This window comes from Prorops nasuta, unplaced genomic scaffold (genome assembly GCF_024137725.1).
Source record: "Prorops nasuta isolate Cenicafe-Biocafe unplaced genomic scaffold, Cenicafe_Pnas_1.2 PNAS00025, whole genome shotgun sequence".
Lineage (NCBI taxonomy): Eukaryota > Metazoa > Arthropoda > Insecta > Hymenoptera > Bethylidae > Prorops > Prorops nasuta.
Window position 1 is genome coordinate 2,547,126 of NW_027116822.1, and position 19,228 is coordinate 2,566,353.

At 31.2% G+C, this 19,228-nt stretch overlaps 6 protein-coding genes across 10 annotated transcripts; 4 read left to right on the plus strand and 2 right to left on the minus strand.

The window, feature by feature from the left end:
• The first annotated feature begins 210 nt into the window (after positions 1 to 210).
• Positions 211 to 1,475, plus strand: bug (thioredoxin domain-containing protein bug). Its single transcript, XM_066741773.1, has 4 exons — positions 211 to 347; positions 415 to 641; positions 710 to 936; positions 1,008 to 1,475. Exons 1-4 carry the CDS (start codon positions 302 to 304, stop codon positions 1,360 to 1,362), a joined length of 855 nt encoding a protein of 284 aa, XP_066597870.1. The 5' UTR covers positions 211 to 301; the 3' UTR covers positions 1,363 to 1,475.
• Positions 1,476 to 2,006: 531 nt separating this feature from the next.
• On the plus strand, positions 2,007 to 6,840 carry LOC136782356 (zinc finger protein 555-like). Of its 2 annotated transcripts, none has more exons than XM_066741751.1 (7): positions 2,007 to 3,155; positions 3,224 to 3,332; positions 3,401 to 3,714; positions 3,813 to 4,190; positions 4,280 to 4,634; positions 5,016 to 5,329; positions 5,397 to 6,840. In XM_066741751.1, exons 1-7 carry the CDS (start codon positions 2,901 to 2,903, stop codon positions 5,946 to 5,948), a joined length of 2,277 nt encoding a protein of 758 aa, XP_066597848.1. In that variant the 5' UTR covers positions 2,007 to 2,900; the 3' UTR covers positions 5,949 to 6,840. The 2 variants fall into 2 exon arrangements, with proteins under 2 accessions (XP_066597848.1, XP_066597849.1); XM_066741752.1 differs by having other exon boundaries at positions 3,401 to 3,699.
• A 110-nt stretch (positions 6,841 to 6,950) lies between these two features.
• On the minus strand, positions 6,951 to 14,181 carry TyrRS (Tyrosyl-tRNA synthetase). The gene is made up of 14 exons (XM_066741737.1): positions 12,559 to 14,181; positions 12,275 to 12,499; positions 12,012 to 12,201; positions 11,797 to 11,931; positions 11,536 to 11,731; positions 11,109 to 11,210; positions 10,918 to 11,039; positions 10,700 to 10,854; positions 8,732 to 9,103; positions 8,401 to 8,663; positions 7,909 to 8,319; positions 7,566 to 7,812; positions 7,353 to 7,494; positions 6,951 to 7,291 (listed from the first exon to the last, which is right to left on the minus strand). The coding sequence occupies exons 1-14, from the start codon at positions 12,828 to 12,830 to the stop codon at positions 7,178 to 7,180; spliced, it is 2,946 nt and encodes a 981-aa protein (XP_066597834.1). The 5' UTR covers positions 12,831 to 14,181; the 3' UTR covers positions 6,951 to 7,177.
• LOC136782370 (thymidylate kinase) lies at positions 9,543 to 10,763 on the plus strand. 3 transcript variants are annotated; one of them, XM_066741780.1, is made up of 4 exons: positions 9,543 to 9,667; positions 9,734 to 9,870; positions 9,931 to 10,090; positions 10,151 to 10,628. In XM_066741780.1, exons 2-4 carry the CDS (start codon positions 9,741 to 9,743, stop codon positions 10,491 to 10,493), a joined length of 633 nt encoding a protein of 210 aa, XP_066597877.1. In that variant the 5' UTR covers positions 9,543 to 9,667; positions 9,734 to 9,740; the 3' UTR covers positions 10,494 to 10,628. The 3 variants fall into 3 exon arrangements, with proteins under 3 accessions (XP_066597877.1, XP_066597878.1, XP_066597876.1); XM_066741781.1 differs by adding an exon at positions 10,670 to 10,763 and having other exon boundaries at positions 9,560 to 9,870; positions 10,151 to 10,337; XM_066741779.1 differs by having other exon boundaries at positions 9,562 to 9,870.
• Positions 13,810 to 15,632, plus strand: LOC136782053 (ciliogenesis-associated TTC17-interacting protein). The gene is made up of 6 exons (XM_066741203.1): positions 13,810 to 13,877; positions 14,049 to 14,414; positions 14,475 to 14,745; positions 14,821 to 15,105; positions 15,187 to 15,277; positions 15,358 to 15,632. Exons 1-6 carry the CDS (start codon positions 13,810 to 13,812, stop codon positions 15,543 to 15,545), a joined length of 1,269 nt encoding a protein of 422 aa, XP_066597300.1. The 3' UTR covers positions 15,546 to 15,632.
• On the minus strand, positions 14,254 to 19,179 carry lt (vacuolar protein sorting-associated protein light). Of its 2 annotated transcripts, XM_066741748.1 has the most exons (13): positions 19,045 to 19,179; positions 18,825 to 18,962; positions 18,328 to 18,610; positions 18,054 to 18,252; positions 17,835 to 17,989; positions 17,256 to 17,761; positions 16,682 to 17,176; positions 16,269 to 16,605; positions 15,957 to 16,193; positions 15,845 to 15,889; positions 15,710 to 15,780; positions 15,577 to 15,635; positions 14,254 to 14,390 (listed from the first exon to the last, which is right to left on the minus strand). In XM_066741748.1, exons 1-12 carry the CDS (start codon positions 19,060 to 19,062, stop codon positions 15,582 to 15,584), a joined length of 2,538 nt encoding a protein of 845 aa, XP_066597845.1. In that variant the 5' UTR covers positions 19,063 to 19,179; the 3' UTR covers positions 14,254 to 14,390; positions 15,577 to 15,581. The 2 variants fall into 2 exon arrangements, with proteins under 2 accessions (XP_066597845.1, XP_066597846.1); XM_066741749.1 differs by lacking the exon at positions 19,045 to 19,179 and having other exon boundaries at positions 18,758 to 18,896.
• Between the last annotated feature and the right edge of the window lie 49 nt (positions 19,180 to 19,228).

Sequence of the window (19,228 nt, forward strand, 5' to 3'; positions counted from 1 at the left end):
ACATCATCACTCGAGACAACTATTATTGCAGAAAGATAGGAATTATAGAACTCTTCAGTTCCTCACCTGAAATGAACTGATGAAAAACTATATCAAAATAACAAAGATGTTTATTACCCCCAGTCGACAAAAGAAACCACTACTTTACCAACCACCAATGAATCCAATGATTTCTCCTTCCACTAGACTGCACTGGGGAAGGGAGGGAGGAAAGAAAGATAGTAATAAAATGACATTTGCTTGCTATCATCGTCATTGTTAGTGTTATTAACCATTTTCAAGGTTATGTTGCAAGCGTACGATGTTCCTTGAGAAAAATTTAATTTTATTTCAGTTATTATTTAGTGGTAATCATTGTTTTTTCAAATCTACTAGTTTATATATAATATTTATATACTTATTTATTATTTCCAGCTCATTTTATTTGCTGTTTATGCCATCTAAAAGAAAGCAGTATCCAAACTCTTCCTGAAAACTCATTTTATTCACCACAGAGATCTGATATTTGTATAAACCAGCAAAATAGTTACAATTCAACTAGTTTTTACAATAACCTAGAAAAATTAAATCTGCCCAATTCCACTTTTGGCAATGTTACCATTGTAAATTGCCTTAAAGACAAAGTCTATGGCCCTGTTGAAGTGTGTATCCCATATAAATAAGCTTGATAATTTAGTTGTAAATATAATTTTGTACTAAATCTTTTTAGCTTGTTAATGCTACAAGGTTGATGGAGCTTCTTATACTGGATCCTGGACCATCCAATAGAACAAGAAATGAAAAGGAGGGGAAACAGACACCAGCAACATGTGTGCTAGTTTTATTTTATGCACGATGGTGCATTTTTAGTAGTCAAGCAGCACCGCATTTTAATGCTTTGCCAAGATCATTTCCGCATATCAAAGCAGTTGCTATTGATGCAATTAAATACCAAAGGTGACTTAAAACTTGTTTTTATTCTTTAAAAGCCTTTTGAATCAGTCAAAGTAATAACATTTTTTCTCTAGTTTCAATGCACAATATGGTATTGTCGGTGTGCCCACTTTAATGCTTGTACACAATGGCAGGCCAGTGGCAAAATTCAATGGAACGGTGTATACGTTGAAGTCATTTGCCAAATTTATTCTTACATTAACCAATCTTAAAGCAAATGGATCTTTGTATGTCACTTCAGCTGATTTTAGTGGACCAGTGTCTAGTGTCCCTTCAAACGAAACAGACTGCTGCTTAGTCTTGTCTTGGGTATTTATCTCTGCTTGCATGTTGTATTTTACATCAAAAAGTAGATGGTGGCAGCAATTTGTAGAGCTCATACAAAATACTTGGAGAGAAAGTAATGCTGAACATGAGCATGTTGAATAAATTGTCACAACTTTCATTCCTTGTCATCATTAAAACTAATTATATTTATTATTTAATCAAATTGAAATGCCTATTCAATTGTATTTAGTAAAATAAACAAATTTTATTAATTATATTTATAAATTTATGATTTATAAGATAAACAAAAGAGATTATAAAAGCACACATGATGAATAATTTATTATCACAAAAAAAGTTAAATTAGCACATCTACATAGACAGAATTATAAAAAATTATATCAATTTGTTAGTGAATGTATATTTTTTCAAACAATTCTTAAGATGATTTTTCTTAATTTTGTTAGAATATTTATAAAGGTTACTTACATCAATGGCAACAAAATCAGTCAAATAATGTGACAATTTATTTTATCCAAAGTCTTATCACAAGAATTTCTAAAAAATCAGGTCAAAATTGTATAAAGAATTCTTCCATGTTGTAAAAACACTGTATCACAGTATCTTATATGTGAATAGTTAATATTATGTAAATAAAACCAATTCTTACAAATATATATATATATATATATATATATGAAACGTAAGTACTTATACAGTGTGTCGATTTTAAAACACACCACCTTCAATATTTCAATTCTTAAAGAAAATATGAAAATTTGCATAATCACATCGGTTTTATTTTCGAAAGGAACATTTTTTAACGCGATTTTCTATTAAATTGCATGAACCCTTTAGGAGAGTGAAAACAATGATCAAGATTTTTCATAGAAATGAGTAAAATATGGAAGGTGGTACGTTTTTAAATTGACACTCTGTATGAAGATGAAGGTAGGCTCTCTATCTAGTCTAGTTGAAAACGATCGCGCGTCTTTTGTCAATTGAGCATCTAAAATTTCTTCAGACATAGACATTTGAAGTAAAGCGCTCCAGCAAAATTAAAAAGCTCAAGAATAATTTCGTGGAGACGAAGGTACGGCTTATCACGTAAGTATTACTGAATAAATTTACGAAAAATGATTAAATAGGAAAATAAGGAGAAGTTGAAAAAAAAATAGGACTGTGATATTAAAGGAGTTTGAATATGCAAGTTTTGACTTGGTTAGTGGCGTAGCGATTGGGATATAAGATGGCCGGCTTTACAATTCGCTTATCATTTCCCTAACTTCATGATTGTTGTGCTTCATACATTTGTTTGCGCTGAAGTTTGTCTCTATTGGGATTTGTTTGCTCTTATGAGACACCGGTGATAGGTATACAAGAGTTGAAATTCAAAAGTAACAAAAAAGTAAAAGGAAAATTATGGAGCCGAAGCTAAAAGAAGATCAGTATTCGCATGTGACAATAACCTGATTTTCTCGAGGATGACGTTATGAGACTCCTTTTACCAATCAACAAGATTACAAAATTTTTTGCGTGATTTTCCAGTTTTTTTATGTCAGGTTAGATCTGTAAAGCCGGCCCTTGTTAAATTTATCATTAAGATTAGGCTAGAACGCCTAGGTTAACGCACGCAACGCTTAAGGTGGGGTTAGGTTTACTCAAGGTTTCCCACTGCCTGCTACTGCAAACTGGGAAGAATGGGCTCCTTGAGTCTGGCTTGTCCCATGTGCTGTGATGAGACTTTTAGCAATTTGCAATCTTTGAAATATCATATACTCAGCATCACGGACAATCTCTTTTGTCCTGGCTGTTCAAAACGATCAGAATCTGTGATGGCTCTGATTAAACATTTAGATCAGTGCGGTCAAGATCCAGAGTCAGATGATCAAGAAGAAGCTGAAGCTGAATTGAAGAAGGAACGAAAGCCTAAGATAAACTCAAAAACTTTAATGGTAGGTTCAATTTGCCTGAATATATTTAATCATTCGCCAGTATATTTGTTCCTTTTATTTATTTTTAGGACCAAATGGATCAAATTGATCATATTGATCAAAGCTTCCTAGCTACTGTAGATGACAATGGAATCATGATAGTTGGTGGTCCACAAACTATTCAAGTTGATGAAAATGGTATGTAGTGAAACTCTATTTTGCAAATAAGTACATTATAACAAACATGTCTTTGTTAAAAACATCAGGAGAAATTAAAGTCATAGAGAAAATGGATGTTGAGGGGTCTCAAATGGTACACAATTCTATAAGCATGGGCCAGAAATTAGAAAGCATAATGAGTGAGGAAGAAGAGAAACCTATGGCTAGGATCAGTATACCTGCCAAGGGTGGCAGAGCAGATGATAAAAATATGATCACTATTTTACCAGACACTACACATCTTTTAGAAGGCACAGAGGGAGAGTTGATACAAATGGATGACATAAACAATGTTGAGGAGCTAGATGAAGCAGCACTATTAGAAGTTAAACAGGAACTATGTGAGGTAAAAGAAGATGAGGTATTGTATTTTTTTTTTTTTTTTTTTTTTTTTTTTTATACAAATTGTTTAAAAAATATTTGATTACCTGTTTTAAATATTAATCTTTTTTTTCTTAGATGGAATCAGAAGCTCTTTATAGTTGTAGTACATGTGGAATGAGTTTTAATTCTGTCTTGGAACACATAAAAGAATATCATGATGGCCAGGAAGTTGTGCTAGAAATGGTTGCTCAGCAGTTAGATGATTTTGCAACGATTACCCCAGCTGATCCAGTGACTGATGTTGTCCAGGAGTCGGAAAATTTAATTCCTGGGAGACAACGTCAAACTATGAATACTCTACGTACTGAAGAATGCGTAGATAGTGAAGGGAGACTCTATACAAGAAAAGTAGTACAAATAGAGAGATTTTGGGATAGGAATGCTCAGTCTAGCATACAAACAGCCAAGTCTCCTATGATTGAAAAGTTTTTCTCCAATGCAGAGGGGGTTAAGGTAAAAATTTTACATTTAAACGATATGCCCTATAATTATTTCAAACAAGTGTCAATTGCTTAAGTACAAATTAATGAAAACTTTTTTAGGTGAGGAATAAGAAGGCAGCATCCATGCCATTACGGATGTATAAGTGTAATCAATGTCTCGAGCAGTTTTCAAAATTGGTCAATTTTCGAGTTCATTCGTGCTTAAACGGTAACAATCGATGTGAACATTGTGATCAAACATTTCCTACCGCAAAAGCACTTTATCTTCACTCAAAGGTCCATGAAACTGACCTAGATCCAGCGAAGAAGATGTTCGTGTGTGATATCTGCGGGACTGAATTTGGTTCTCACAAAAGTTTGCGTTTGCATTCAAGGATGCATGCTCCAGTTAGGGCAAGGCATGTGGATGCACCTGAAGGGACACCCAGTAAAACTTTTACGTGTCTTGAATGTGGTAATTGTAGCGAAATCTACGAAACTTTAATACCAGGGCGCTTTTCGCGAAAAGCAATCGGATTGGGATTAGTAATAATTGAATATGATCAATGCCTATATACCCAACTATAGCTAATCCTAATCCAATTGCCTCTCGTGAAAAGCGCTCAGATTTACGAAACGTAACAATTTTACACAAAATCAAGCTTTGAAAATAAACTATTACAAAAATATGTTAATATTTTTTAACAATTTGTGCTCTTATCGAAAGTTTATTTTATTTACAATATTAAATTAATGAAGCGAATTTAAATTAAGTACAAAAACAATAACAAACATGTAAAATTGATGCGTATAAAAAAGTTCTGAATTAATTTTTATTAAAAGTTATAATTTTCAGGGAAAACCTTATCAGAATCGTATAGACATGCGCATATGGCTTTGCATACTGGAGATTCCGTGACTTGTACGATTTGTAATAGAAAATTCGATTCTGCGGACAGTTTAGCGATGCATGCAGCAGTGCACACGGAACTTACTCAATCACACTCGCCCACTCCGCCGACTGTTGAATCTTCAGTTGACTCAAATGAAACGCAGATCAACAATCAAAAGCCTTATCAGTGTCAACACTGCAATAGAAGGTTTACTAGACCCCACGAAAAGGTCAAGCATGAGCGAATACATACGGGAGAGAAGCCTCACGCATGTGAAGTAAACAAAATAACTTTTCTTTATTCATTAAGTTTATTATTCGATGCATTGATCTTATTTCATTTAGGTTTGTGGAAAAACGTTTCGAGTTACTTACTGCTTGACTCTTCACATGAGAACGCATACAGGAGTAAGACCTTACGGATGTCAGCATTGCGGAAAAAGATTTAAAGCATCGTCAGTTTATAATCATCATTTATTAACTCATGGGGAGGAACGTGCGTATACGTGTCCTTATTGCCCGAAAACATTTAAAACTAGAGTTCAACTAGCTGGACACAAAAATAGCCATACAAAACCGTTCCGTTGTACCGAATGTTCAAGGCCTTTCGCTTCTTTGTATGCTGCACGTGCTCACATACAGACTCACAAGAAAGATAACAACTTAAAGTTTAGTTGCTACATTTGCGGAGCATCTTATGGTAGAGCTTTTGCGTTAAAAGATCATTTGAAACAACATGGTCAAGATGTTCTGGCACCACCAGAGCCTGCACGTGAAGAGGAGGTTCAGGAGGGAGAAGACTTTCTACTTGCGGAAGAAGAAGTTGAAGAGACAGAGCTTATCATACCTTCTCCGCTACCCGTAACCCAGTCTTCCGAACAAGAGGAATTTGATTGAAGCTCTACCACTAGTCAAATTTTCTTAATATTTCTTATTTGGTACTTCTATTTCATTGATACATCCTTCATTAATTGCTCAATGTTATCGAAGGATCGTTCCGTTAAACACTGCATAAATGAATTTCTATTTATCTTAGTTCATTTTTAATGTATCTTAAAATATTTTACATTATGCATATACTTCGTTTTTATTCAGTTTTGTTCTCATTTTCTATTATGTATATAATAGATTTATATTATAGAGAATTGCTTTCTGATCTTAATTCTTGCTCTCTCTGTACAATCAAATCAAACTTCAGCTTTTTTTCCAAATTTTAAAGCAGTGTTAATCAATTTATTTTATTCAACAAAAGAGTTCGCATCTACTTTTTAAAACAATAACATTTATTAGTGACTTAAAAGTGGTTCCAGCTAGTCAAACCCTTAGTACTATTTAATATTTTCGTTCCGAATTTCACATGCTTAAATATTATTTTTCTATAATTTTCTCTTATTTGTAAATGAAAAATTTATAGAATGTATATAATAAAGAGCGTAAAAGTCTACAAGACTATTACAGATTATATTTTTTGAGATTCAACGTGTATATTTATACGAGAGAGATCTTAAACAGCTTCGAGAGATTTCGTTTGCATTTAAAAGTTAAGCTTTTAACTTATATTACGAGACGCACAAAATTTCTTATCTATTCAAAATCACTAAATTGAATACAATTTAAAAGATATTTTTAATAGTGTAAGTAATCTTAGTATTCAATATACAAACAACATTTCAAATTTTCGTTATCCCACTTCAATTTGTCAAGCTTATTTTTATGTTAAAATAAATGCTTGAGCTAATACATCGAGTGCCAAAATCCAGGAATCAGACAAATTCTGTATGTAAATCATTTTGACTAAATAAAATTAATTATTGTTAAATTTTATGTTTTTTAAATTTTCATGTGTGAATAAGACCATTGTGATATTGATAATCAGATGAAAATATTTAATTTAGAATTTTTTATTAAAGCTTTGCGTATTACATTAGATTTGTCCGTTTTAGGCTGTACTTTTACATTTTCTGCACTTTCGGTATGTTTTTCTTTTTTCTTCATACATATGGATTGCTGTTTAAAATGTGTGGTGTAAAAGTTGATAGTATTAAATGTAAGATACCGTCCAACGTGACTCATTTTAATTTAAAAATGCTATCCACAATAAAAAAGAGCATGACTTTGAAAATGCTTTATTTAATGGGAACATTTTTAAGTGAGTCTGCTTTGATTAATTCACCGCCTTCTACAAATAAATTATTTCCTGCCCAAGTTGCTACTCCTGAATCATTAACGATCAAGTCCACCTAAATTATAAAACAAGATTAATACCGAAGTAAGATTTACATAAATGAAGAAAATATTTACTTGTAATTTTTCCCAGACTTTTTTCTTTGGATTAAGAACTTCATCTGGCTGTCCATCTTCGTAATTATCGATAAATACGCGTTGCCCAGGTTGGCTATTCGGGGGAGGCCGTAAGGGCTCTACCCTTTTCTCTGGTTCATCACTAATATAAATTTAAAATATGATATCTTTCTTTATTTTTTTCATAAAATTGTTCAACTTGTGCAAACTTACACTGAAGCACAAAGTACCATTCCATGAGAGGGAACTCCTCTGAGATTAGCTGCTTTCAAATTGGCAAGTACAAGAACTAATCTATTTTGCATTTCTTCAATGGGCACATAATTTACCAATCCACTAACAATTGTTCTTGGACCACTAGGCTCAGCCAAATCAATTTTTTCCACATATAAGGAATCTGCATTTGGATGTCTTTCAACATGGACAATTTTGCCAACTCTGATGTTTAGTCTAGATGGAACTATTGCAGACGATTCATCTATAAATAAGAATTTATTAAAGTTTAAGAATAAAAGCATTAATTTCAATTTTATATAAATCCTAATTTCTTTCTTACTGTTCTGCTGTTCAGGAGGGTATGCTTTGCTTGCAAGACCTTTTAATGCTGCATTGGTTTGAAATTCCTTTCTAATAGGCTCCAAAAGTCTATTTATGTATACCTCAACAGCACTCTTTAGATCACCAGGGTGTATTTCTTCTTTTTGATATGCAATTTCCAAATCTTCATAGGTGGAAAATGTTACATTCCCACCAAATTCATCTGTTCGAATAATATTGAATTTTTCTCCATCTTGGAACAATGGAAATATAACATGCTTTGTAAATGCCAGTATGCCATTATCGACAATATTGCCTGGCTCACAGAAAGCCTTTTTCAGCTTCTTTTTAACAGTTGCTGCATCATCTAATAGTTCAATTTTAGAATCTTCCATAGAAGAAGACATTTTAGAGCCAGCTAATCCAGGAACTGAAAATTTTTAATATAAAGAGTAAACTAAATAAAAGATTAAATTGCATTTTTTATAAAAGATATAAAAAGTTTACATACTCATAGAATTCATTAAATGAACTCTTTTCTCATGACCTAAGACAGGTAAATATTTCTCTGAGAATGTAAAAATTTTTCTTTGATCAACTCCACCAAATTGTGCATCTACTTTTAGGTATACCTCATCCAATGCTTGCAATCCAGGATATAATAGTCCAGCTAATAATGGATTTTGAATTTGTTTCACTACTTCAGCACCAGCTTTCTTTGCATCGTGCTCAGTTACTAAAGAACTTAGTCTATATACATCTAATGTATATTCCCTAAAAATATATTTTTTAACAATTTCATTTTTATAACACATAATGCAACAAATGATAGTAATACTCACTTGGATAACTGATAGTCTGTCCCTTTAACAAATTTCAATTTATCCAAAGAAACCCCAATAGATTTTAACATAGCTTTTATAATTGCTTCATAGTACTTTGTGCGTAAATCCAACAAATTCCAAGGAGCTTTCATGTTATCTAAATATGCATGTAGATCAGCAAAGAGAATAGTTACTTCAGTGCCTGCTCTTAAAAAGTCTGCAATCTTGGACATAGGTGTAAAATAACCAATATGAGGTTTGCCTGTTGTTGCTGTACCCCAATATAATTTTAGATCGCGTTCTTTTAAAATAGATTTTAATTTCCCATCACCAAGCACTTCTGCTAGATTTCTAGTGATCAGATTATATTTTTCATTCCATGTCAGATCACTCATGGTTTTCCTAAATAAATTATAAAAGCTATTTAAATAAAAGTTTCCTTAATAAAAACTTAAATAAATGTAAACATATCGTGTATTCGTTGTTGAATAAAAACCTTCGCGTTCTCTATCACGCAACTTGTTAAAATTGTTTTAAACCTAAATAAACATTATTATATTGCACTACAAATTATACTGTAACTATAAGAACTTCTTATAAGATCAAAATTGTTATTAAAATGATATTATATGCCTCATATAATCAAGCAGCTGTTACCGGTGCAAGAACGTCAGAACTTTAATTACAGTCATTAAATGAAGCTTGCAGCAAATTGCTAACAAATATGTATTCTTTAAAAAATATTGCACTTGATATATTGTTTTGTAAATTTTGAAAGGTAGAAAAATAGCTAACGTAAAAAGTTGTATTTTACTTACAGATTTTTAGGCAGTAAGGAACCGGGACAACGTGGACGTGGCCTGACAGGCTGTCTGGCTAATATTGGTTAGATAAGTTAGGTTAAGAGATTGACGCTTCATGCTTGACCTTGAACAGCATTAAATAAAGCACATGGTAAATTGTCGACTACCGGACTTGTATACAGTGTATGTACATACATACATACATTCGATCTTTCAGTTTTAAAATGTGTACTAAACGTGGAGCACTCCTTGTTTTTGAAGGATGTGATCGAGCTGGTAAAACAACCCAAGCTAAGAAACTTGTAGAAGCTTTAAATGCTAATGGCATTCCAGCTAAGACCCGCTCATTCCCAGGTAATTAAAGCTTTTTTTAACTAAATTAAATTACAGAATCTGAAATATAATATTTTGCAGATAGATCTACTGTAGTTGGTGAAATTATCAATAAATTTTTAACAAAAAATATTCATCTTCCTCCAGAAACAATTCATTTATTATTCTCAGCAAATAGATGGGAATACAGTGAAGATATAATAAACACCTTAAAAAGTGGTGTCACGCTAGTTTTAGACAGGTATGCTGCAAAATAATGTATATTCAATTTATGAAGTAGCTAGAGCATTTTATCTTTTAGATATGCTGCTTCTGGAGCAGCTTACACTGCTGCAAATACTAATAAAGATTTAAAATGGTGCAAAGAGTCAGATAGGGGCCTTCCACGTCCTGACCTTGTTTTCTTATTTAAAATCAATGAGAGTAATCTTAATTCACGTGAAAATTGGGGTGTTGAAAAATTTGAAAATACAGATTTTCAAAAAAAGGTATCTTTAAATTTTGAAAAGTTAATGGATGAAAAATGGATAGTAATTGATGCAAATCAGACTATTGATAAAATACATTCTATTTTATATAATGATACAGTTAAATTAATTGAAAATGTTTCAAACACACCTATTGAATTTTTATATGAATCATAGAAAATTTTTATACTATTAAACAGAAGCTTACTAAATATATATATAAACAATTATAATTAAGAAATACAATTTTTTAGATGAAAATGAAAATTTATTGATTTTACTTTGCTTTTTTAATATTAGAGCTTCTTCTACCTAGATTCAGTGCATTAATTTCATTAATTTTGTTAATCCAGCTGCTAGTTGCTTTTTCTAATCTGTCATACAAAACTGATGTAGGAGGAAATAATCTTTTGAAATCGATATAATGGAAATGCAAAAGCTCACATATATCTGTAGCAATAACAGATTCTAGTCGTTTTTGCTCTGGATAGATTAATGCTGCCTGACCAAAATACCCACCATCTTCTAAATGGCAAACCTTAATAAATGTTATTTAAATTATAAAATAATTTTTTTTTGTTTTGGTGGAAATGTTAATTACTTCAATTCCTGAGAAAGTAATTAAAGCAAGGGTACCACTTGCTATAAAAAACATGCAATCTCCTTTTGAGTTTGCTCTGTAAATCACATCATCCTTCAAATAAATTACAGGTGTCAGTACAGCTGAAAATAAAATAAAGTTTCACAAAGAAGGCTTTAATATTTTTAATTAATTGATATAAAAAATTATACCCATAAAATTTCCAAGGACACTACGTGGCAAATTATGAAAAATTGTTGCCTTTTCTAATAACCCACGGCTACTGTAAATCATAGCTTCCTGATTCAATGTATCTGCAGTAGTAGTTTTGTATAATTGTTTTACATTAAACCAGAATAATGTGAGGTCATTGTTAACACACTTGACAAAGTTCCAGAGATAAAATGTTCTTTAAAGTAGCTTCCTTGAAATCTATATTCATAATAAGAGATCAGTCTTTCCCTAAGACGCTTTGGAAGCTTTTTGTCTCTTGCATATTCATGAACTTGATGCAAGATTTCTTGGTATTTCAACTCAGGTTCTACAGAAGACTCCACCAATTGCAATAATATCACTGATAACAAAAAAAAGATTTGTATGGTAAAAAGAACATTTACTTTCTATAATTTATTTAATTACCTACAAGATACAGCATATAGCTTTGTCCTAATAAAATTAATAAGCATCGAGCTATTCTATCTGTTGGACCAGTATCTTTTATTTCTAAGAAATTACAACCTGTGAAGTTATTAATACCAGAATGCAAATTGTACAAATATATTAACCAGTCTTCTTTTAAATATAATCCAGATACTATCACATATGCCTGAGATTCCTAAATTACAATAACATGTTACTTTTTTTACCAGAAACATTGCTGATGAAATTAATATAATTTACTTTCATGGTTGTTTGAGTTATGTGTGCTGCTATGTAAGGAATAATATGATTTACACAGGCTGCCCAATGATAAATTAATGCAGTAAAAATACATAATGATATTGTCACTTCATAAGCATCGGTTATTCCAAAGCTCTAAACGATTAAAAAAAAAAAGGAGGACTGCATATTAAACAGGATAAAATATTAAGTAAAATTATTTTAAAATATAATACTTTATTAATTTGCCTAATGTAACTTCTGAATGTACCAATATGCCACACTTTTAATAATGGCAAAAACTCAAATAGAATTAAATAAGAGTTAGCATTAGGACCAGGCTTCATAATAATATTTTCAGAAGTAATTGAAGGGTATGGTATAGATGAAAGTAAATCAGGTAGAAAAGAGCTTTTAAAATATGCCCTAGAAGTATGACTTTATATAGAAAATTTATCATATTCATTTAAAGGATTTAAATTAATAATAATGTACTTACCAAAATATAAGTTTTGGCTCTAAAATGATTTCACAACCGTCGTGTGAAGGATATCCTGTGATAAAATTGAGGGGAATATCTATAAGGCAAATTGCAAAGCCTGGGTAAACAAAATACCAAAATTCTGGTCCAGCACTTTTTGATATTCTTTGGAAAGCTACTATGTATGGAACAGTAATATAAATGTAAAGAAGAGTAACTGTCATCAATATATCCCAATAGTATCTATAGAAAAATGAAAAGTAAAAGTTAAAGAAAAATAAAAAGTAATACACTTATCTCACCTTAAATTGCTACAAGGATGAATTAACCACCAGTAAGGAGATTTACTATGTCTTTTCCTTTCGGTAGCAATAGCAGATCTACTTCTAAAGTAAAAACTGGTAAAAGGATGTTTTGAGGCAACTATTATTAGTTTTTGAAGTCTCCTTTTCCAGTAAGCACAAAACCTAGCGTTCGGAGGTAACTTTGGTAAATTGCTATCAGATGTACTGGGTAGCTCACAAGCATGTTCAGCTACATTTTTACTTGCCAAAAAACTTGAGCTAGATAACATTTTTTACTGTTAACTTACAATTGCTATCAATTACCATAAGTATTATATCATTAATTACGCCGATTTAACCATCACTCTCACTAGTCTCACTGTCTATTGACGGAATTCAACTGTTTGTTGTCGCGCTTGTTGCTGTCAGTAGCTACCAAATAAATATTTCCACTTCCATATAAAACGAATTATTTCAAAGATGTAATAAGCAAAAAAGCTCGACACATAAGTTGACAGTTTCAGATAATTGCGAAATAAATAGTATAACAAATTTAACGACTAGTGGTGAAAATTTGCTTGTAAAATTGCTAATGTTTTTAATTTAAAATGTCAAAGAAAAATAAAAACGGTTGCTCAGAGTCATTTAACTTGCAAAATTGGATCTCTGATTTTCCTATAGGTAAGGTTGATGATATGTAGATAGCTATACATAGATATAATATTCTTTTTTAATATTACACATATACCGGTATGTAATAAGAAATATACAGGCCTTAACGATTTTTTTGGGTATGATAATAAAATATAACCATGAAAAAGTTGACTTATTTACCAGACAAAAATATACCGTAATTTAAAAAATGTCTATATTTCTATGTATGCATTGTAAGAAAAGCTTTGAAGGCAGGTGACCTAAAATAATTTACTTAATTACAAAATTGATGTCTGCCTTTGTTTTATATTAAAAAAATTCGATAAAGACTTTGATATTCGATTATTAAAATATTAATTTTTAAGCCTGAAAATGCCACGCTACAATTTTACTGTATACATATAAAAATCACAGCTCGCCTATCTTCATGACACTTTAAATCTTAGCATCGTCTCCTTATTATGTTATTATATATATTAAACCTATCTTCATGTGGAATGTAATTAAAAAAATATTTAAGGGAGCAAAGCAAATAACAAGAGTTTTTTGCGTTGCTTTTAAAACATGCCCAAGCGCTCTATTGAATACTAGAAACATTTTTTGTATAATACAATTATGAACTCTTGGAACATGATCGTATTTATATTGTTTACAATAATGATGGCACGATCAACGCGTCTAAGGTAAGAAATAGCTAAAACAATTGATTATACTTTGTGAAATAATTCTTAATAAAATCTTTAAAAATTATCATCATTAATAAAGGGATAATCAATTGTTTGCATAAATAATTTATAAAATATTAAACTGCTCTTTAGAATAATCTGCAATGATTGCTCATATTAATGTATAAATTATTCTTATAATTACTTTCCGTATAAAAATGCTTTTAAGCATAATGTAATTAATTATTTACACTCCTGGCACTCCAATGTGATAGTACAATGGAACAATTTTTCAATTGTAATCTGCTTAGATGACGCGAAAAGAGAATCGATTTGCTTCAGAGAAGTTTTGCTGATCAGTCTGAGCGATGAATCTTCAAAAAGTACAAAGCCAATCGGTCGTTATTCGATGTCCATTGAAAGTTTTGGTCCTGAGAGTTACGAGTTTCTCATAAACGCACAGTCTTCCATGAATTTCGATAATTTCGTCGGTGGATCAAGCGTCATTGGTTCCATTACAGAAAAATTGCACTGTTTGGATGAAAAGAGAAGAGAGTTAATCGAAATATACACGCAATGAATTATTTTATATCGGTCAATATTATTTCAATAATCTATCAAATCTTGCAGATTCATTTCGGAAGATGGCAATCTGAATGAAAAAATCTTACACATAGGATTGGGGAACAAATTTTATCACGTAAAAGCTGTAAGTTCCTGCCCATGTGATAAAACTGAGCAAACCAAAGATATAGAATGCAATGTTAATCCAACAAGCGAAGCTGCTAATCTATTTTTACTTAGATATTTGGCAATTACCAATTTTAATGGAAAATTAAGTCTGAATTATATCACAATTGATGGAGAAGTTAAACTTTGTGATTACGTGAGAAAATAATTAATTAATGTTTTATTTTTTATCTATAAATAATATAAATCTTAGTATTTGATTTGGTAATAGCTCTGTTCACCTGCAAAAATGATGAAATTTATTACATTCTTATTACCGGTATACAAAATAGAAAGAATATTGTATAATAATTCTGAGATAAAACAAAAGATGACAACATTTTTAACAGAAAGTGGAAGAATATTAAAACATGAATGGTCAGATACCTCCTATTTTATACACATTAATCCTCTTATAAATCCATTGAAAATTTATAAAAAGACGATTTTTTCAATTCCGTTAAAACATTGCTGGATGGACGATTTAGAAATGATGTCAAAGTACTTGGATATGAAAGTAAAAACAAGAAATAAACTACAAGTATTCAGCCATATTAAAAATTTATTTTAGTATATCTTAACTTGATATATATTGCAGTCATGTAAAAAGAACGAGTTGCGGAACTATTTACTTTCTCATCCAGAGATTAAACAACTAATTGCAGATTACATTCAAACGTTGCTAGTGGGTAAGCAATTATTATTATAAAATATTTATTTGTTTTCAAACAGTTTTCTCATTTTTATCTAAAACTATTTTACACTATAGTTAAACCAGTTAACATCCTAGATTTTACAATTCAGCATTTTAAAGTTTTTGTTAAAAATCCGGACAATTTAGAAGCAATATTTTTATATGAAAAAGAAGAAAAGTCATTTGACAGTTTTTCATTCCACGAACATGACAAATGTGACTTTTTGGGATCTTGTACACAATGTAGCGACACAGAAAATTAGTAATTTATTTTTCACATATTAATATTCTTACCTGTATCATTTTCTACCAGGCGACACATCCTTTTGTGAGTTGCATATAACACAGTTTTTCTAAAAAAGAAAGCATGATAAACAGTTACTTTCGTGTTAGTTTAATTAATAAAGCATAAGAAATTAATACTGACTATTAATTTAACTTTTAAGCAATCCTGGTGAAATGAGTGCTTACAATAAAAGACTACCAAATCCTTTGGTTCTGAAAGAATAGGAAGTTTCATGAATTTAGTTAATAAATATCTCATCTAAGTATTTACGCTTACCTCTCATAATAATTTTTCTATCGCATGCGCCGCACTTATAATCATCTAAAATATAAAATTTAATAATGTTCAAATCACCTACTATCGAAAAATGATAGAAGATCAACTATACCATTTATAAATAATCCTTTTTGATGACTTCTTACAAGCCTTTCATGCAAATTGAAATAATCATTGGACAAAATTTTTTTAAAACCTTCCTGCACAGATACTTGAAGATTGTAATCACACATCATTTTAACTAAAGCTTGTTTCAAGCCTGGAATTTCTAAATCCGGTTTTATATTTTGAATCATTAATCTAGGATTTACATAAGTTCCAATTTTTTGAAGAAGAAATTTGATAGCCTCTAGAATTAAATTGTTTAATTATTACTTATTATCAATAAAATTAAAAATATAATAACGAATTAAACCATACATACTAGGCTTATCCAAAGCATATGTAATTAAATCATTCCACAATTCTTCATCGTCATGCTCCTGGCAAAAAGCAATTGCACTTTCAGTATCATTTAATTCTCTCGTCATTAAAGCTAAAGCCTCAGACATATTTCCAATTTTACCCAGCAAATAAACCAATTCGGGATAAAATTTTCGTTCACTACAAATATCAAGTGTTTGCTGAATAGGATAATTATCGGAGCGACGTAATAGTGGTAATAGTTTTTCTCTGGCATAATCAGCATACAGTTGTACTAACAACCCATGATATTTTCCTTTTGAGTCTTTTGTGTCTTTCATATCCAAGGCATCTAAATACTAATAAATTTATTTCTAATGTTAATTATATACTTATTTAATTATTCATTTGCTAAAACTCATGCATATTATATACCATATAGAGATAATGAGGATTTTCCTTTAACATCTGAACAACAATATCAGATGATATTTTACTATCTTTATCTAACAAGAATTGTATTGCCCTTTCAGCATCCAAGTCCATCAAACTTTCGATCATATTGTAAATAGACGTGTAAAGATTATACCTCTGAATTAATTGAAAAACATCTTTATGCCTCAATTGCAGATACTGAGCTAAGGCTTTATCATACTTTTTGTCATGTATATATAAAATGGCAAGAGCTTCTTTCAACACATTCTGACTTTTACTATGAATTATTAAGTGTTCCAAGACTCCATTTACTACAGCTGCCACTGTATACAATTTTGGTGACCATTCCTTGACGAGTTCAAGAAATCCATCAGGATCCATTTGCAAATATTCATACAAAACCATCTCATAAATCATTGGATCTAAGGTAATATCACCTCTTGGAAGATAAGATGAAATTGAACGCAATTGATGAACTCTTGCAAACTTGTATACCTAATAAGATATTTGTGAAAATAATGATGAAAATATCATGTTAATCGAGATATATTCAAGTACAGTTAATGAATCTTACCTCTTCCTCCCATAACTTTTTATCCCTTCCTAATACCTTGAGACAAAGCTTTCCAGCCTCGTCATATTTTCCACAATCTAATAAATGATCTAAATATACGCGACCAACGTTCAATAATGTATACTTTTTGCAGTCCTTCCCAACATTGAGAGTAACTGCTTCTAAAGCTTGTTCAAATTTTTTATGACTAAGTAACCACTCTATTCTATCATCTGCATCATATAAACTAGCTACTACAATATCTTTTGGACTAACAATAAAATATCTGTTTTCATCTTTTAAAAAATCCAAATGATAATCATTACAACTATATTCTTTATAACCACGCAAAGTCAAGTAATTAGCACAGATTGTAGAAAAATCTTGATACCTTGGTTCAACTACATGCAATGTTGGTCTTTGACTTTTACCATCTTCATCCAATTCTTTTAAACTACCCAATAATACTAATTGATTTTGCAATGGTGCTATTCCCGATATGTAAAAGTCTACTTGAAATGTTGAAACTGAAACAGATTATGAAATTCTACATTTGTATTGAATACTTTTTTTACATTGAAAAGATTAAGTGTTACTTACTAGGATCAACAACATACTCTGGTAAATCTCTATTTACCATTTCCTGCATAGATCTTTTCCTGATTTGACAGATCCGAACAACATCCACCCAAGCAATTAATAATGTTCTGTCATTCGACCATCTTAGATTACACCTGTAGTGTTCTGGTAAAGCTCTATACAAAATTTATAAAAATGATTCATATAGTTTTAATTATTCTATGGATCTTTATTACTTACTCTCCAGATCTAGACCATGTAATGAGAACCAATGAGCATTTGGCATTTAAATCATAAACTCTGACACCAATATCAGATGCCCAAGCTACAAAATGACCCGACCATGCTATAGACTTAACTCCTCCTTCAGCTTTACAGAGTATAGTAGACTTCATTCTAGATAAAAATGTCTTTTCATATAAAACTAATTCATCGTCACCTTTGAAAAGATACTCACCATTAGGATCAAAAAAGACACAGCTAGTCTATTTAATATAAAAACATTATTACAAACCAGTTATAAATCTGTGTCCACTTCCAGTTTTATAATAACAAGGATCAATGGCAATACTTTTGATGAGTCTACCCATACTTAATGTATGATTGTTCTCAGTATTATATAGACCATAAATATAAACCTTTCCATCATCACTGCACGATGCTATGTAATCCCCTTTTTGGTCTATCGATAACTGATTGACAGCAACAGAATGCTCTTGCAGAGTTTTAGATTTAATCTTATTGCCCTGATGGTCCAAGAGATGCACCATTCCCCAGTGTGTTCCAAGACACAAGAACTGAACAGAAATTTTAGCAATGATAAGTAAAAAGCCTGATAAAGATGTAAATTTGATTATAAATAGAAGTTGAATGATTAGAGGATCGCCTATAGGAAGAATCGCGAAAAAGGCAAAAGACTGTACTCCGAAATGAATTAGCCTAACCTCTATGTTTGAGGCCTTCGTTCGAGGTTAAAAGTTCTTTCAAATATTATCAAAGCATTTTTCACACCTTGGGATGCACGGCGATGCAGCTGGCTGCATCCTCTTGTAAAATGTGTTCCAAGTCGTGTTTCATTCTGATGTATTTAAGCCTAGGCTCTACCTCATCTACATCCGAATCTGAATCATCCTGACTGCTCTGGTCATTCTAAACATCGAAAGAAAAGCTTAATTAAGAAACTCTATGTTTCTCATGATTAAGCTAAGTTGCATTTAATTTATTCAAATACTTTATTGTTGTTCTCCATGATTCTTCGCTTCCCAGACGATCCAAATGACCAAAGTTTCAAGCAATAATGCCAAATATTACCATCCCTCTACATACCTGCAACGGCTGCAACTCTATCTGCTCTATCTGTCTGTTCTACCTTTTTTCACCTTTTTTATTCTCTTTTCCCTCTTTTCCTTCTCCCA

Coding starts and splice junctions, on each gene's coding strand:
- LOC136782356 (XM_066741751.1), top strand. CDS start 2,901: ATGGGCTCCTTGAGTCTGGCTTGTCCCATGTGCTGTGATGAGACTTTT. Junction 3,333..3,400: donor TATTCAAGTTGATGAAAATG/GTATGTAGTGAA, acceptor TAAAAACATCAG/GAGAAATTAAAGTCATAGAG. Junction 4,191..4,279: donor CCAATGCAGAGGGGGTTAAG/GTAAAAATTTTA, acceptor AAACTTTTTTAG/GTGAGGAATAAGAAGGCAGC.
- lt (XM_066741748.1), bottom strand. Junction 17,990..18,053: donor ACATGGTCTAGATCTGGAGA/GTAAGTAATAAA, acceptor AATTTTGTATAG/AGCTTTACCAGAACACTACA. Junction 16,606..16,681: donor ATCCTCATTATCTCTATATG/GTATATAATATG, acceptor TAAATTTATTAG/TATTTAGATGCCTTGGATAT.
- LOC136782370 (XM_066741779.1), top strand. CDS start 9,702: ATGTACATACATACATACATTCGATCTTTCAGTTTTAAAATGTGTACT. Junction 9,871..9,930: donor TAAGACCCGCTCATTCCCAG/GTAATTAAAGCT, acceptor AATATTTTGCAG/ATAGATCTACTGTAGTTGGT. Junction 10,091..10,150: donor GTCACGCTAGTTTTAGACAG/GTATGCTGCAAA, acceptor TTTATCTTTTAG/ATATGCTGCTTCTGGAGCAG.
- TyrRS (XM_066741737.1), bottom strand. CDS start 12,830: ATGTTATCTAGCTCAAGTTTTTTGGCAAGTAAAAATGTAGCTGAACAT. Junction 12,202..12,274: donor GAGCCAAAACTTATATTTTG/GTAAGTACATTA, acceptor TCATACTTCTAG/GGCATATTTTAAAAGCTCTT. Junction 10,855..10,917: donor TTACTTTCTCAGGAATTGAA/GTAATTAACATT, acceptor ACATTTATTAAG/GTTTGCCATTTAGAAGATGG.
- bug (XM_066741773.1), top strand. CDS start 302: ATGTTCCTTGAGAAAAATTTAATTTTATTTCAGTTATTATTTAGTG. Junction 642..709: donor AAGTCTATGGCCCTGTTGAA/GTGTGTATCCCA, acceptor AAATCTTTTTAG/CTTGTTAATGCTACAAGGTT. Junction 937..1,007: donor GATGCAATTAAATACCAAAG/GTGACTTAAAAC, acceptor TTTTTTCTCTAG/TTTCAATGCACAATATGGTA.
- LOC136782053 (XM_066741203.1), top strand. CDS start 13,810: ATGAACTCTTGGAACATGATCGTATTTATATTGTTTACAATAATGATG. Junction 13,878..14,048: donor GCACGATCAACGCGTCTAAG/GTAAGAAATAGC, acceptor TTAATGTATAAA/TTATTCTTATAATTACTTTC. Junction 14,746..14,820: donor AAGTTAAACTTTGTGATTAC/GTGAGAAAATAA, acceptor ATTTGGTAATAG/CTCTGTTCACCTGCAAAAAT.